Here is a 14,762-nt window from a genome sequence, read left to right as displayed (position 1 = left end):
AGGTGCTTATAAGCCATGATTTTACATGTTTTGGGTGCTCTCGACTCATGCTCTTTTCATCCGTGTTGTTCTCTTATGCGGCTACTTAATTTTGAGGCATTTACATATGAGCCGAGAATCGTCCGAGTCCCAGGGGAGGCCTTTGAAGCTGCGGCTGCAGAGCAGGAAGGGCTGGGGAGGACCGCGGAGGGCTGGCTGGGTTTGTGGCATCAGAGAGAGGGAAATAAAAGAACCAGCAGCAGGAGTCTGAGCTGAGGCAAAGGTGCAGACCTTATGCCAGTGGAGGCTAAAACCAAATCTCGTCCCAGTTCAAGACAAGACCAAGATCAAAGAGTCTAAATCAACACCAAGACCAAAATCCGCCACTGAAAATAGTCCCCAACAAGTTAAGTTTGTTTGATTAAAAACTGCAGCATCCACCTGTTTTAGAAAATTGAAAAGGAGAAACCGTATATCTGATCAGTTTTTAAAAGGTTTACGTCCTCGGTAGGAACCAGTAGGCTTGTAGCCGAGAGCCACAGGCAGGGTGGGGAAGCCAGAGGGTGTTGAGAGACAGACTTACACATTAGTTAGTTTTGGTCTTTTCATGGGATTTGTTGACTATGAGAAATACTGTATATAGAATATCCAATCTGACACATCCTCAGAGGGACCGGAGCTACTGTAATAGGTGGCAGGAGTGCTGCTGTGACAAGAACTGGGTCTAAAATGGGGCTGGGGTGTGAAGCTGCTCACTCGTCACCTCTGACAGGAAAGCGAAGATGCAGCTTGGGCTGAATTAGGAAAAACATTTGTGAGAAGGAACTGTTCTGGAAATAAAAAAGCTTCCTGTGCACATAGGCTTGATATTATAAAAGACGTGATAAAATAATAATGTCAACTCAAATGATATTACTAGTTTTTCTAGAGCTGTCAACCTCATCTGACACCTGAGCCAAGTCTGTAGAAGACTGAGGTGTGGTTGGAAGCTCTAAAAATCTAGCAAGTGGTTCTTTGACATGAGATTATAGTGTCACACTGTTCCCAAATTCAAATATGAACTTCCATGCTCCTGGTAAAAGTTGTTTATTGAAGATATTGTTAAAGGTCCAATATTTTACATTTTTCATGTGTTTTATTTGAAGTGTTAATATCTATAAGATTCAATAAAAATATAGCAGAGTTCAGGTAAACACTCAGAGAAACCACATCCTGCAAAGTTGGATGATGGGTCCAGGTGGGCGGGGCTGAGAGCAGTGACTGCTATGTTGTGACATCACAAAGTTCCAGAAGTCCTGACGGCTGGTTTTAAGGCTCAGTTTCTGAATACAGGCTGTGTGCATTTCTCTGTGGACTGAGGCTTTGATACTTTCACAGTATTATTATAGAGCCTAGACCTGCTTTATAATCAAAAACACATGGACATCTCATTTTATATTATATGGGACTGTTGTAGGTTTATTTTGTTTGAATGGGTAAGTATATGTACAGTAAATGGCTTTTGTAAGCAGCTCTCTTTTGGACAAGCAGTTTATCTCCACAGTGACTTCACTTCCCAACACAACTGGTCTTGATTAGTTTCCCTGAGTGATTAACCTCTGAATTACTTGTGATCAGGCACATTTAAAGCCTTTGATTTAATAATCTCATTGGAAAGAGTCCACAGATCTATTTGATTACTGCCAATACTGATTATTGAGACTGCGTGAAGTAAATTTTCTTTTATGTGGTGTATTAAATGTCTCATTACAGACCTTCACTGCTTACTCATGTGGTCATGAAGAATGTTTACTTTGTGCTTTTCCAGCAGCATCAGTAACTCAGTGTGTAAAACGCCGTGGTAAGAAGTCAAATTTTGAATTTTATTTCATTTTTTTAGCCAAAATAAAATGATAACACTTTACTTTAAATCCCCCGATATATAAATGGAGTCTGGTGTATAAACACTTAATTAAAGACAATATAGTAAAACAGCTGTAATATAAAATGTCTTCATAGGACAAGTTATATTTGTTGAAAAATACTGTACATTAATAAACATGTAGAATGTCCTTATAACTCATATTAGTGTATTATAAACCATTTATATATTTTTTTTTATTTAGAGCTCATTAAAGCTAAATATGGGAACTTATTAAAGTGTTACATAAAAAATTATTTAAATATTTATTTGAATTCCTTGAGACTTAGCCACTGGCATGCTGTCAAAGCCTTATGGGAGTTGTAGTTTTCGAAAGCTTAGGAAATAACTGTTTTATTCATGTTCTTAAAAAAGAAAGAAAACCCCAGGAACATGTTGGAGCTCTTTAGAAAGACTGAAACTAAGATGGAGCAGAAAGGAGGAGCTGAACAGTGCAAAGCATGAGTACAGAGTCAGGACATTCTTAATTAAAGTACATGAATATTAGACTGTCCAAGTGGAAAGTAAACTTTTTATACCACAGGGTGAAATCATGTCTCAGTGTGGAGCAGAAGAGAGAGGCTCAGGTCTGTTACTGGGCTTAAAAAAAGAAAAAGGGCTGAATGGTTCAGCCGCTGGCTTACAGCTGAAGATGTTTTACGTTCAGGCTGCAAATGAACGTCAGGGTAGACGTGAAGGCTCGGAGGAAACTGCAGAGAGCAACTCGCCTCTTCCTCAGCAGCCTCCCGCTGTATTACATAACATCTTGGCCTACATCATTAGATAACCCTGCTGGCTTTCTTCTACTTTATTTCTCTCTCTGCTCCAAAATGAAGAAATTATTATTTTTAAATGTTGGTATATATATTTGGTAATATCTAGCTTCAGGTTGTACAGTGTTGGCCCCTGCTGCTCTGAATGCTCGGCTTTGTTAATTGTGTTAAAACGGATTGTGCAAAGCGTGCTGACGCCTCGGGGTCCTGGCTGCTGCTCCTGTTGTTAAATTAAAAAAATACTTTTGTTTATTTTGAGCTTCTCTCTCCCTCTCTCTCTCTCAGCTGACTGTGTTTAGGAAGTTTGTGATATAGAACAGGTTATAAAGAGCCAGGCCCTCTGAGGACAAGGGCCAGTTAATGAAGCATCGATAAAGTGCTCAGAGACGATGGACTGCATGTTGCAAAGTTCTGTTGTGTGGTGCATTAAAAATATATTTGTTCTGTACTTGTTGTTGCTTGTATTCAGCCTGTATTCAGTAACTGAGCCTTAAAACAGGCCGTCAGGACTTCTGGAACTTTGTGATGTCACAACAAAGCAGTCAACGCTCTCAGCCACACCCCAAGCCCCGCCCGCCTGGAACCACCATCCAACCTATATTTTTATTGGATCACTCAGAAAACAGTCAGCCAATCAGAAGAGAGGCTCAGAGAGAGGAGATGTAAAACTACACTGAGATGGTTTTTGGTTCTTAAAACTATAAATATATCTTCTTATGGATATCAACACTCTAAAAGTGTAAAATATATACAATAAGTGAACATCATGCAGGAACATTTATCAGCCCAGCTTCAGTATATATGTATGTGTTTATGTTTGAAAGCAATAAAATGTAATCACTAAGATTAATTGCTTTCCTGTAGAGAAACAATTAGCCAATTAATCAGTCAACAGAAAATTAATCTGGAAATTTATTGATAGTTGATTAAAGGGATTTCTTAAAACTTTCTTTCTGACATTTTATGGACTAAATTATAAACTGATTAAATGGTACAAATGACCTGTATATTAAACAGTAATGCAAACAAGGTGCCATCTAACTTTTCTTGTAAGATGGCAACCCACAACTCACAACTGTGAGTTACTTAAATTTTGGAACCTTTTATTTTATGGCTTTTGAGAAGCTGCAGCTTTATAATCTTTTTAACCGATGTTATGATATGAAACAAGAAGAAAATACTGAAAAAGGAAACAATCGTCCACTTCAGTACCTGCAGAGCTTTTGGCTCATCTGTCGTTAAAAATTAACATTGTGCCCACAAGCTTTTTTTAAATTGAACCCTTTTTTAAAAATCTTGTGAAGCCAAGGTTTCCACAGATATCGGATACATCAGGTTAAATTTCAGGGAAATGTCTAAAATGATGCACAACACATCAGGAATTTTCAATCTGATGTAAGACTGCAGCCTTAAAAAAAACAAAAAAAAGAAAAACTTTTATTTTAATATTTTACACAATAGACAAGAAGTGTGATAGAGTTCATTCTTGCACTGTGACAAGCGACAACAGGATATAAGATACACATGATGTTCTCAAAAATGTGTAAAAAAATTCTAACTTGTGCAAACTACTTACACTTGAGGTAAATCTACTTAAGGACAAATTCAAAGTGAACTATTTAAGTTATTTAAGCAAACAAACACTTTCAAACAAAAGTTTCAAACATGAGAAAAACGGCCTCAGGGGTTCATGTTTCTTTTGTGTGTGTTTGTGTGTATTATTGTGGTTGTGTATGCTGAGTACATCCCCTGCAGCCATGTTTGTGCTTTTACGCGGACCTTTCGGCTTTCAGACATGTTGGTGGTTGTATGTGTGCTCACAACATATTTGGCTTTGTCCACAGAGTCTTTGTGCAACTTAAACAACTGTTGTTCGTTGTGTTTTAGGCACCATGTTGCTTTTAACGCTCCAGGCAAACGTGATGAAAAGTGTAGTAGATACGCTACACTGCACTATAATGTGGATGGCTTTGTTTGTAGCTGTAATAATAATAATAATAGTCTGAGCCATGTTTTTAATTTTGTTTAGTTTTTTGACTTTCTGTTGTCTCATAGTGTGTATCCTCGCATCACACAACCCTTGATAGCTGGCGTAGAATTGGTGTAGCATTCGCACCATCTGCTACACAGAGAGGTCAGTGAGATATGGAGTTCTAGAAACATCTAAGAAACAGTAGGTATAGGCAGCTATATCCACACTGGCAAACATGGCTGAGAAGACATTAAACCAGTTTAAAACAGTGCAAAGCAGTCACTGACTATCATCTGATGTGTCTGAAAGAAGGGAAGTGTCTTAAATAAACCGCTGTCGCTGAGCGTTCCACTTTCCTGTGTACGACATGAAAATAAAACCACCAGTACTGCTGATGTGTCCTGCTTCCTCTGCCACTGTTTCCACCAGTTCGAAAATACATTGATGCTACGTAGCCAAGATGGAGACCACTGAGAGTGAGAAGTGTCCATCGTTGACTATGTTGAGTGCACCATCCGTGTACCTAACAGTGCACTGCATGTTGCCGTCCTTGTCAATGTGCATGCATGCTTTAAAAACAGCACATGTGAGTATGGAAGTACATGAATGATGATGGTTTGTGGTTTTAACTGGCTGACTTCCTGATGGGATTATTGAAAAAAATAATGGATGATGGAAACAACTTGACTGTGTTTGTTTTCTGTTTTTGCACAGACATTTTCTGGTTCCCTCTTGAGCTTAGAGCTGCATATCATTAGCAAAATATTGTTTAGAAATAAATTATATTTAACTGTTGTTTCAAGTACTGAATATGTAGTTTTCAGAGATAAATATGAAGCATTTTTCTGAATGGAACTGCTCATTTGTGGGTGAACTGAAAATGAACTGAGCACCCTGTTGCTAGCATTGTCTTCCTTTACTCTCTAATTTATTTCCCCCCCTTGTGTAGCTCTTACACAACCATTTATGTCTCTAACAAACTTCTGAAATAAGTTTTAATTGCTGCTGCCCACAGCAATTAAGACTCTGTTTACAGAGGTTTGCTTTTATTAGATGGTAGTGTATTATTACAAATACAACAAGGTGGTAGGACTCTGCAAATGACTCGATGTTTAGTGTTTTAGGGAAGCGTTTGAGCCTGAACTATAGATGTAATTTGTTTACTGCAAGTGAACTAAACATAATGAAGTTTGTCTTTTTGAAAAACATGAGATATTTTCAACCTTTTCTTATACGCTTACATTGAAGAATTGAAGCCTTGATAAACCCCTCTCCTGAGCAGTGAATGTGCAATAGCTTAGCAGCAGTAACAAAGCATGGCCTGTCTGTCAGGCTTTAGATTTCTCCCCCCACGATGAAGCGATATGCAGGGTGTGGTGGCAGGACCAGTGCTCTGTGTACAGAGAGTTTAGAGACTCTTCAGTCTCATGTAGTGTTACTTCAAAGAGTTAGCATCATATTATTAACTAACTGCCTTATTTAGTTGGGTTCCAGGTTGCTTAGAAAAACCGCTCTGCATGACAAAAATATTCACTGTGTGGGAGCCAGGCCTGGAGGCTAACGCTGAGGCTAACGTTAGCAGCTCTGTCTACTTGTCACTCCAGCACCCAGCCAACTTTATCCAAGATAATGTTTTACGTTTGCCAAACTCATTGGTCAGGCCTTATCCTAAAAGCCTCCTCTCTTGTAGAAGTAAAACACAGTTTTCATCAAACTCACGGATCTAACGTTCTACAGGTGATAAAGTCTGCTAGCAACAGTTTTCATTGCAGTTAGCTATTGGTCGAAATCAAGGACCCATTGTTTTTGATGGTAAATCTCCCTTTACCTGCCCTCATCTCCATCTACTCTCTCTTTCCTCCTCCTTTTCCCCTCATTTTCATTTTCTTCCCCCTCTCCAAACATCTCCCATCTCTCTCTCCCCCTCCCTTTGCCCCCTCCCCCCCTCCTCAGGGCATCAGCAGTCTGTTCAGCTCTCTGAAGGTGGTGCGCCTGCTGCGTCTGGGCCGGGTGGCCAGGAAACTGGACCACTACCTGGAGTACGGTGCTGCTGTTCTGGTCCTGCTGGTGTGTGTGTTTGGACTGGTGGCCCACTGGCTCGCCTGCATCTGGTAAACCGTTTTTTATTATGGTATTTACAGCCACTTAGGGAACTTTTCTTCATTCCCTCACAGTTCAGTGCCATTCAAAGACTCCTGCTGGCTGCTGGGAGTATATTCATTCCCCTAACTGTTTCTAATTGGTTATGTATGCTAAACATTGCTTCTGCCCTCCCCATCAAAGCATCTGTTGCTCTTCTCCTGGCTACAAGCTTTGTTCAGTTTCATCCAAGTCATACAAAATCAAGTGATATGCCCATTTATTCTTACCCTATAGCAAAGAAGAGGAATTTCTTTTTTTTTTTTTTTTTTCTGGACAATTCCTGCTATTCCAAAACACAGAACCCCTTTTCAAATCATTCCTTAATAGCAAATACTCACTTACATTGATTTATGATACATTCTTACTGCTCAGTTTAATGCTCTATCTATCCTTGATTCTACACCTTTAAAGATGCAGTAACTTTGCATAAAGATGAAAGTGAAAGGTGCATAAAGCAAGTTACTTTACAGGCTGAAATAACTGGATATGAGCAGTGACGGAGCAAAGTGAAGCTCTAAATGTTGTTTATTCTCCTCAGTCTGCTCTTACATTAATGATTAGTGGTTTTAATAACTGTATTTAAGGTTTGGTTAAGTGGCCCATCACATACTCAAAAAGCAAATGAAGGGCCCTGAGTTTAGGTTAAGACAATTTTAAGTGTTTTATGGTTGGAACTGTAGGGCAACCTCCTGCTTTCTCGTGTGAACTTCATTTACATACTACTAATTTGTTTTATTAGTTACAATTTGAATCCTGAATATGGTTTTGGTTGGATATTAAAACAGTGAACTTGTGCTTCAGAGCAGTTTTAATTTATCTAACAGAGACAACAGTCTTTTCCTAACTTTGACCAAATGTTGTCAGTTCATAAACACGACCATAAAACAGCTTAATCTTCTTCTCGCTGCTATGAACAGGTTTTATTTCACAAGAATGAATGTTGTAGGAAAATAAATGTTTTGCAGATAAATTCACTTTCAACAATTTGTCAAAACAAGTTGTTCCATTAAAAATTTAAGTTAATTAAAAATTAAATAAAAAAAAAACAAAAAACATCTGGTTGACACATTGCTCAGATTTAAAAAGTAAAAAGATCAAAAAGACACATAAAGCAAACTGTTCCCCAGCAACCAGGGGCAACGGTGGAAATGCTTCATCGCAGCTGGAATTAAACGGGGTGAGAAGCAGTGATTCCTCCATAGACCTGAGGGGTTCTCAGGTTGATGTTAATGCTTGTTTCACCTCTTATCCAGACGTCAGCCAGATGTATCACCTTGGTAGAAGCTGTGCAGTCACACTGAACAGACTGACATTCTGCCCCTGTCCTCATTAGGTACAGCATCGGGGACTACGAGGTCATCGACGAAGCCACCAACACCATCAAAATGGACAGCTGGCTCTACCAGCTGGCCATCAGCATCGGATCGCCATACCGCTACAACGCCAGCGGTTCGGGCCAGTGGGAGGGCGGCCCCGGCAAGGACTCTCTGTACATCACCTCTCTGTATTTCACCATGACCAGCCTGACTACCATCGGCTTCGGCAACATTGCCCCCACCACAGATGGAGAGAAGATCTTCTCTGTGGCCATGATGATGGTGGGATGTAAGTATGAGGCGAACAGCTGTGCAGTGGTGGCGGCGTTCTGCTGGTTTTCTGTATATGTTGCTGTCTTTTTGGAGAGTGAAATGGCACAATAGACCATTTCCATTCATGAGGTGTCAATCCAGTGTTTCAGTGTGTTCTATACAGTTTTTATGACATATTGCCATTTAAAGCAAAGTGATGTGCTGTGTGGATGTTACAGTACTTGCTGGTTGTTTCCATATTCGTTTTGTAACTGAAGGAAGCCAATATCAGTGTAAGCGTACGCTCTAATTTGGATATTTTTATCTTGCTGTCAAACAGCCCTTTTTCTCAACCCTTGCAGGACTGTTTTCCTATGCACAAGTGAGTTTATGCTTAGTTCTTTTTGACTCAAACAGCTGGTCTACGGTGTAATACCGCGTGCGCCAAAGGAGAACAAGATATAGAACATTTCTCACTGGATGCAACTGTGTTTCAGGATCAGAACCTGTGCTTTCGAGTCGCTCTCTGGCCGAGCTGCTGCTGACTCCTCACACATGAATGATGTGACAATAACAATCTTATGTTGGTCTTTGAGACCTTTCATTGCTCACTGGGTAAAATGCTTGCGTGTTTTGAGGCTTGATAAAATGGCCATATTGTGTCGTAGCACTTCCTTTTGGAATTATTGTGAATGGGAAAAGGTCTTCATGGAGAGGGTGAACAATGACCTGTAATTCCAGGCCACTGTGCCAACATTACCAAATGGCTCTAAGCCATCCCTGCAGGCTTAACATTTGGGACTCTGAATTTGAACTTTCCATCGGTGTCACCATCAGGTCAAAATGTCAATGTTATCTTTAATCTAGATGTCAGTGTTCCTCTCAGAACGAACATTTTCAGCCTCACTGCAGGTCAGCCTCTCCAAATGATGCTGTCCGTGTCCACATAGCGACTGGGGTCTTTGTTTGGCCAATTTTGCTTCAAACCAATTGCATGTGTAGAACATGTCCACATACACAGCACATTGTAGTACAGACATTAATGCATGTGGCACACCAGTTGTCTGCATTCATGTTGGAGTATATCAGAGCTGTAGAATATCAACTCAGTGTGTTGTTTTGTTCATGGTGTAGAGTTAAATGAGGCCACCAGGGGCAGCTTGAAGACTCACTGCCAACTGTTATTTTCCTAATTATTTTAAACCATTCTCCGTCTCATCTTATCCTGCTAATCATCACCACTGTGTGAAATGTTGACTACTGCACAAAGACCCCATTAATCTATTAGACCCCCAAACATCCAGCAGGTACCCCAACAGTAAACTTTACTCTGCGACGCCACAAGCCCGTTTCTTAATTGTACTTTTGTTTCCAGTGGAGTTAAGATAATGAGGAATGTTAACAGGAACATTTGCCTTTTTTTTTTTTTTACCCTGTCAGAGGCTGCACTCAGATCTGCTCAGCAGGAAACGTCATGCTGATGATGAAAGCAGCAGATAACTGAAGAGAATAAGAGAAAGCAGCATGTAACACATGATTTGTGGCAAACTTCTGCTCACTGTGGTTCATCTGAGGAATCGTGAACAAATTAAGGGGGCAATGAGTTATTAATCTTTAACAGTGAGTGGGAAAATGCATCCTGTGTGTGAGAGAGTCTGTGGATTTTTACCCATCCTACAACAAAGGTCTTTGTCTTGTGTGCAAAACGAACAAAAACCCTCTAAACATTTCTGCTTGTTCAGAGGTGGAGTTGCTCACGATCATGATGTCTTTCAGCTGCTGCAGAGCCTCATGATAATCTTTATAATCTCAAAACTTTCTTCTTCCATTGATCATTTATAAACTCCTTTATAAACACCTCTCTGCCACTAGTCCTAACTTTGTATCCAGAACCCACATATTAAATCAGACAGATACAGCAAATGTTGTTTACGGCAGCAAATAACCATTATTATCATTATAAATTAACGTGCAAGTTGTTTATTAGATTAATCAATTAAAAGATTATCATTCAAAGACAGGAAAATGTACCAAAGCCTGTGGCAACGTCTTCAAATGTTTTTTGAGTGTCAGTTCAAACCAAAAAAACATCCAATTTGTGATGATATGAACAGAGAAAAAAGAGAAACTGCCAGATTTGGCATTTTGTTTGATAAATGATTTAAATCAACTTTCATCAATCGTCAAGCTGGTTGGTGATTCATGTCCATTGACTAATTATTAATTGATCAAGTAATCATTTCAGCTGTTGCTATAGCTGGCTCACTGTAAATGTTTTATGGAATACAATAAGTTTTCTATTGAAGGTAATTAATTGTGCAGCCCACTGGCAGCTGAGGTATCTGTTCTCTGTGGGTGATTTACAGCAGAGCCTTGAAAATGACGTCAGATTTCGTAGCTGCAGGTGAACTGGGTTAGTGCAGTGCACGTAGCAGCAGTTAACAGCTGGTTAGTGACGCGTGTGTGTTCAGACTTTGTATGTGAGCACATTCAGGTCTATTGGTCTCTGATGTTATTGTAATGAAGTGAATGTGTCTCTAGTTTTAAAGGCACACGGTATCAGGATGTTAAGCAGCTGATAAATGTCCATATTTATGGTTTAAACAATATCTTGTGTGTGAACAGACAGTAGGTTGTGAAACCCTTTCTCTTTGGTGCTCCTGTCTCTGCGCTAGCCTGATGGAGCTTGTGTAACAATGTCTACATCCTGAAGGAAAAGTGACTTTGAGTGCATCAATTATTAACCCATATGCACAGTCTGCAGAACTGAGAGCACAGATTCTTACATGGAATACTTTTTTTAATAAGAAGTCGTAGCCTTGAGCCTTTGACGGAGGATAAACACTTGTTGGTATTAAGGTTAAATGGCTGCACGCAGCCAGCACTGACCTTTTTATTAGATGTTTACTGAAGTGCTTTTGTAATGTTGATGATTATCTCAAAAAAAAGATGTGTTTTTAAGTGCAGTTCTTTGGTTGAATCTGTGTCTGTATGTAGATTAAATAGAACTGTTTAGCATGTCAGACGTACCTGAACCTGGAACCTTGTATCAGTCCTTGCACCTCGCCTTGTTTGACTTGGGGTCACATTGTTTGTCCGTGGTGTTTTTTCCTAGAAGCTTCCTGCCTTCTGGCCAAAAGTGCTTTACATTATTCAACAGATTTTTTGTGCTTGAACAGTCACTGGGAGCGCTCGCTTTATCTCATCATGTAAATAAGTTGTTTACATGTAAGTCTGCTGATATGGAACCACCTCAATAAACCAGGGAGGTTTCCTCAACGGCTCTGTTAGAGCAGGGGAATAGGAGAAGTGCTTCTGTTTCTGATGGCCAGTTGCTTTTAGAACTGTGCAGGAAATCTGTCAGTGTCTCATGGGTAATGAATTCTGTTTCATGTTGGAAACAAACAATTACAGAGGAATAACATTTATGTTGGACAATTACACACCTCATGGTTTCTGTCCACTGCTAGAGATACAAAACTGACCAGGCCTGAACTGCAGTTTATTTGCCATAACCTCTGTCTTTCACTGTCCTTAACTATACTAGTTGCTGTGTGCAGATACTGTTTTGTCTGGTTTTGCACAATAGGGTCGATAGGGTTGAGCCCAGAGCACTTTGGCAGAAGCAAGCTGTGGCTTAAGTCACCAACCTGGTAGCAGGTAGCAGGCTATTGTTTTCTGTCAGGTAGCCCGGACTGGCTGCTGACATGCTGATGTAGTAAAGTCTTCCTGCAAAGGCTGCGGTGTGATTTTAAGGTGGTGTGGTACTCTGTCTGGGTACCCACAATGAGCTATCACAGGTCATCATTTCACTGGTTGTGCGCTGAAACCTCATCAGCAATCAGGGTCAGAGTTTTGTTGTATGTCCTGAAATCTCACATCACAAATGTTGCTCAAGGCTTTACAATCTGTACAACACACAACACAATCTATCCTTTATTCATTTGGATAAAGACAAACTCCACAAAGAAACCTTCTCATGCAGAAGATTTACAGCATGGAGATACAGAACGATATAACCGGGCAAATTAAGTTGATGTTGACTGAATTTGTTTGCAGAGGCGTGATGTAGAATCTTATCACCCTGCAGTGCCCAAGGAGGCGCTGCTGCAAGCTTTGTCCATATGAAAACTTCAACTCGCACTAGTGCAAAGCAGTTCTGCTGCTGATCATGTGTAAAGAGCCAGGGTGTGTAACACAGCCCCCCAAACCGTCTCCTGAGCCCTCATGCTCAGTTTGTGGTGACACTTGATTTAGAGTACAAGTGAAACAGGTAGTCAGTTTTTGCTGACTGTTTAAAACTCAGACATATTCTCATGTGAAGAGGAGACCGAGACATTAGATCATTTCGTTGACTTAAGATCTTAAAAGATGTAGCATCTCTACATTTGAGGCTGGTAAAACAGTTCTGGAGTGACCTCTTTTGTCTTGATAATATACACGATGACCATGTGCTATAATATTTTCATGAATGCTTCACTTGGAATAACACAACACAACCCAGTTATGTCTCTTAAATTATGTTTCTCTTTCTTTTTCTCTTTGGTAGCATGAACTTAAGTTGATGACGCTCTCTGATGGTCTGATTGGAGGGCGGAACGACCCCCCGCCCAGATTAGGCTTTGTTCAGCAGGAATCAGAGGAGTCCTCATCACGGCCGTGGCTCACATGAGCACAGAAAATCGAGGCTTAGTGCAAAAAGTGGTTTGTGTGTATGTGGAATCATTGGTTACTCCAGATAGAAGCCATTGCTCTTTGGTAATGGTTGATGTTTTAGGTCACTGGAACATCTTCTGCCATCAAACCCTGCAGCTGCTGGAAATCTGCAATATTGTCAGAGTTTGGCTGGTTTTCTAAAGGCAGGAGAAATTAAACCACACAACTTGTGACTCCAGAAACTGAAGGCGAGTCACTAGTGGGTATTTTTAAGTGTGTTTTCATATCTGTTTGGCAGGATACACCAATGTTCCTCATGGTTTGCAAACCTCCAAGCCAATTTTGAGTGTGCTGGGACTCCAGATGATCCTGCCTGTGGAGAGTGTTTGGATTTGGCTGTTTCAAAAGCACCGTGAAGCCTTTTTTTAAATCAGTCATGTGGTGACAGCAGGCGTTTTAAAATGGTCGGATCTCAGTTTGGAACAACAGCGATTTCATGTTTTTGTCTCAGCCCGATCTGTTCCTGCCCCGGAGTTTAGTACCGGGGCCAAGGCAAAGCCTCCGCGGGCTGTACTGCATATTGTTTGTTCCTTGGAGTCTGGAGCCTCAGCTTGGTCGTAAACAATACACAGACATGATATGGTCTTCAGTGTCTGTTCTGTCTGGCTGTGACTGATAGTCTTCTTGGCGTGGCAGACCATCACACAGTCTGTGTGGGCAGTTTCCTGATCTCAGCAAGAGAGAACTGATAGTGAGACACACAGACAGGGGGTCCATTCATTCTGTTTTCCAGATTTCTCTGACAGAATGACAGCACATTACAATATAAATCAGTTTTGCAACATCATGGAGCTGCTGCAGAGAGAAAAAATGGTACCCCTTTCTATTAATGCACTATTTAAGTTGTATAAGTTTAAATATTACTACTGTGTTAAACATTTGTGTCACAACAAACATCACATTAAAGGTCCCATATAGTATAAAGGTAGATGTCCATGTGTTTTTTGATTATAAAGCAGGTCTAGGTTCTACATTAATACTGTGAAAGTATCAAAGCCTCAGTCCACAGAGAAATGCACACAGCCTGTATTCAGAACTTCTTTAAAATGAGCCGTCAGGACTTCTGTAACTTTGTGATGTCACAACAAAGCAGTCACCACCCTCAGCCAAGCCCAAGCCAAACCCACCTGGACTCATCATCCAACCTTGCAGGATGTGGTTTCCTGCAAGGTTGGAGTGTTTACCTGAAATCTGTGATAATTTTGTTAAATCATTCAGAAAACAGTCAGCCAATCAGACGAGAGGATCAGAGCCAACAGCAAGAGACTGTTCTCACAACCTAGTTCCCCAAAACATGTTTTCATCAATAATCAATAAAAGGTAGAAACAGCTTACAAATCCCATTGAGACCTTTTTTAGAAAGCTCTGAACGTCTTGTTATAATGGGAACATTTCATTGACATAACGAGATACCACTATTGTACTTTGAGTTCACTTCTTGACCTGATCTCCTGACACTTGTTTGATAGATGTACTCAGTTCTTACACCAAGGTGTCCTACTACATTGAAGCTTCAGTGATGTCCCTCACTTGTAAGTCGCTTTAGATGAAGCTAAATGAGTAAAGCTACAGATTTTATCAATGATTTTCAGGTTCTTACAAACTGAGACGACAGGTAGACAAACAAACAAGGGCAAAATAATCTGCCCAGCACCGGTTGATGGTAGTCAGGGTTTGTGTTGCCTTTTATAACAAAGACAGTGGCAAACTGA

At 40.3% G+C, this 14,762-nt stretch overlaps 1 protein-coding gene across 1 annotated transcript in view; it reads left to right on the top strand.

Moving 5' to 3' along the window:
* Positions 1-14,762, top strand: part of LOC139632957 (voltage-gated delayed rectifier potassium channel KCNH5-like) — a 136,931-nt gene that overhangs the window by 38,760 nt on the left and 83,409 nt on the right. Inside the window, exons 7-8 of the mRNA XM_071498259.1 lie at positions 6,578-6,735; positions 8,100-8,371. Coding sequence (XP_071354360.1) covers positions 6,578-6,735; positions 8,100-8,371 — 430 coding nt within the window. The remainder of the gene's footprint in view (positions 1-6,577; positions 6,736-8,099; positions 8,372-14,762) is intronic.

Source organism: Trachinotus anak, unplaced genomic scaffold, assembly GCF_046630095.1.
Source record: "Trachinotus anak isolate AG129_WGS33_773 ecotype Australia unplaced genomic scaffold, CSIRO_AGI_Tana_v1 ptg000015l, whole genome shotgun sequence".
In the NCBI taxonomy this organism is placed as follows: Eukaryota; Metazoa; Chordata; class Actinopteri; order Carangiformes; family Carangidae; genus Trachinotus; species Trachinotus anak.
Note: the sequence above shows the minus strand (reverse complement) of the source record. Positions and strands in the feature narration are given on the sequence as shown.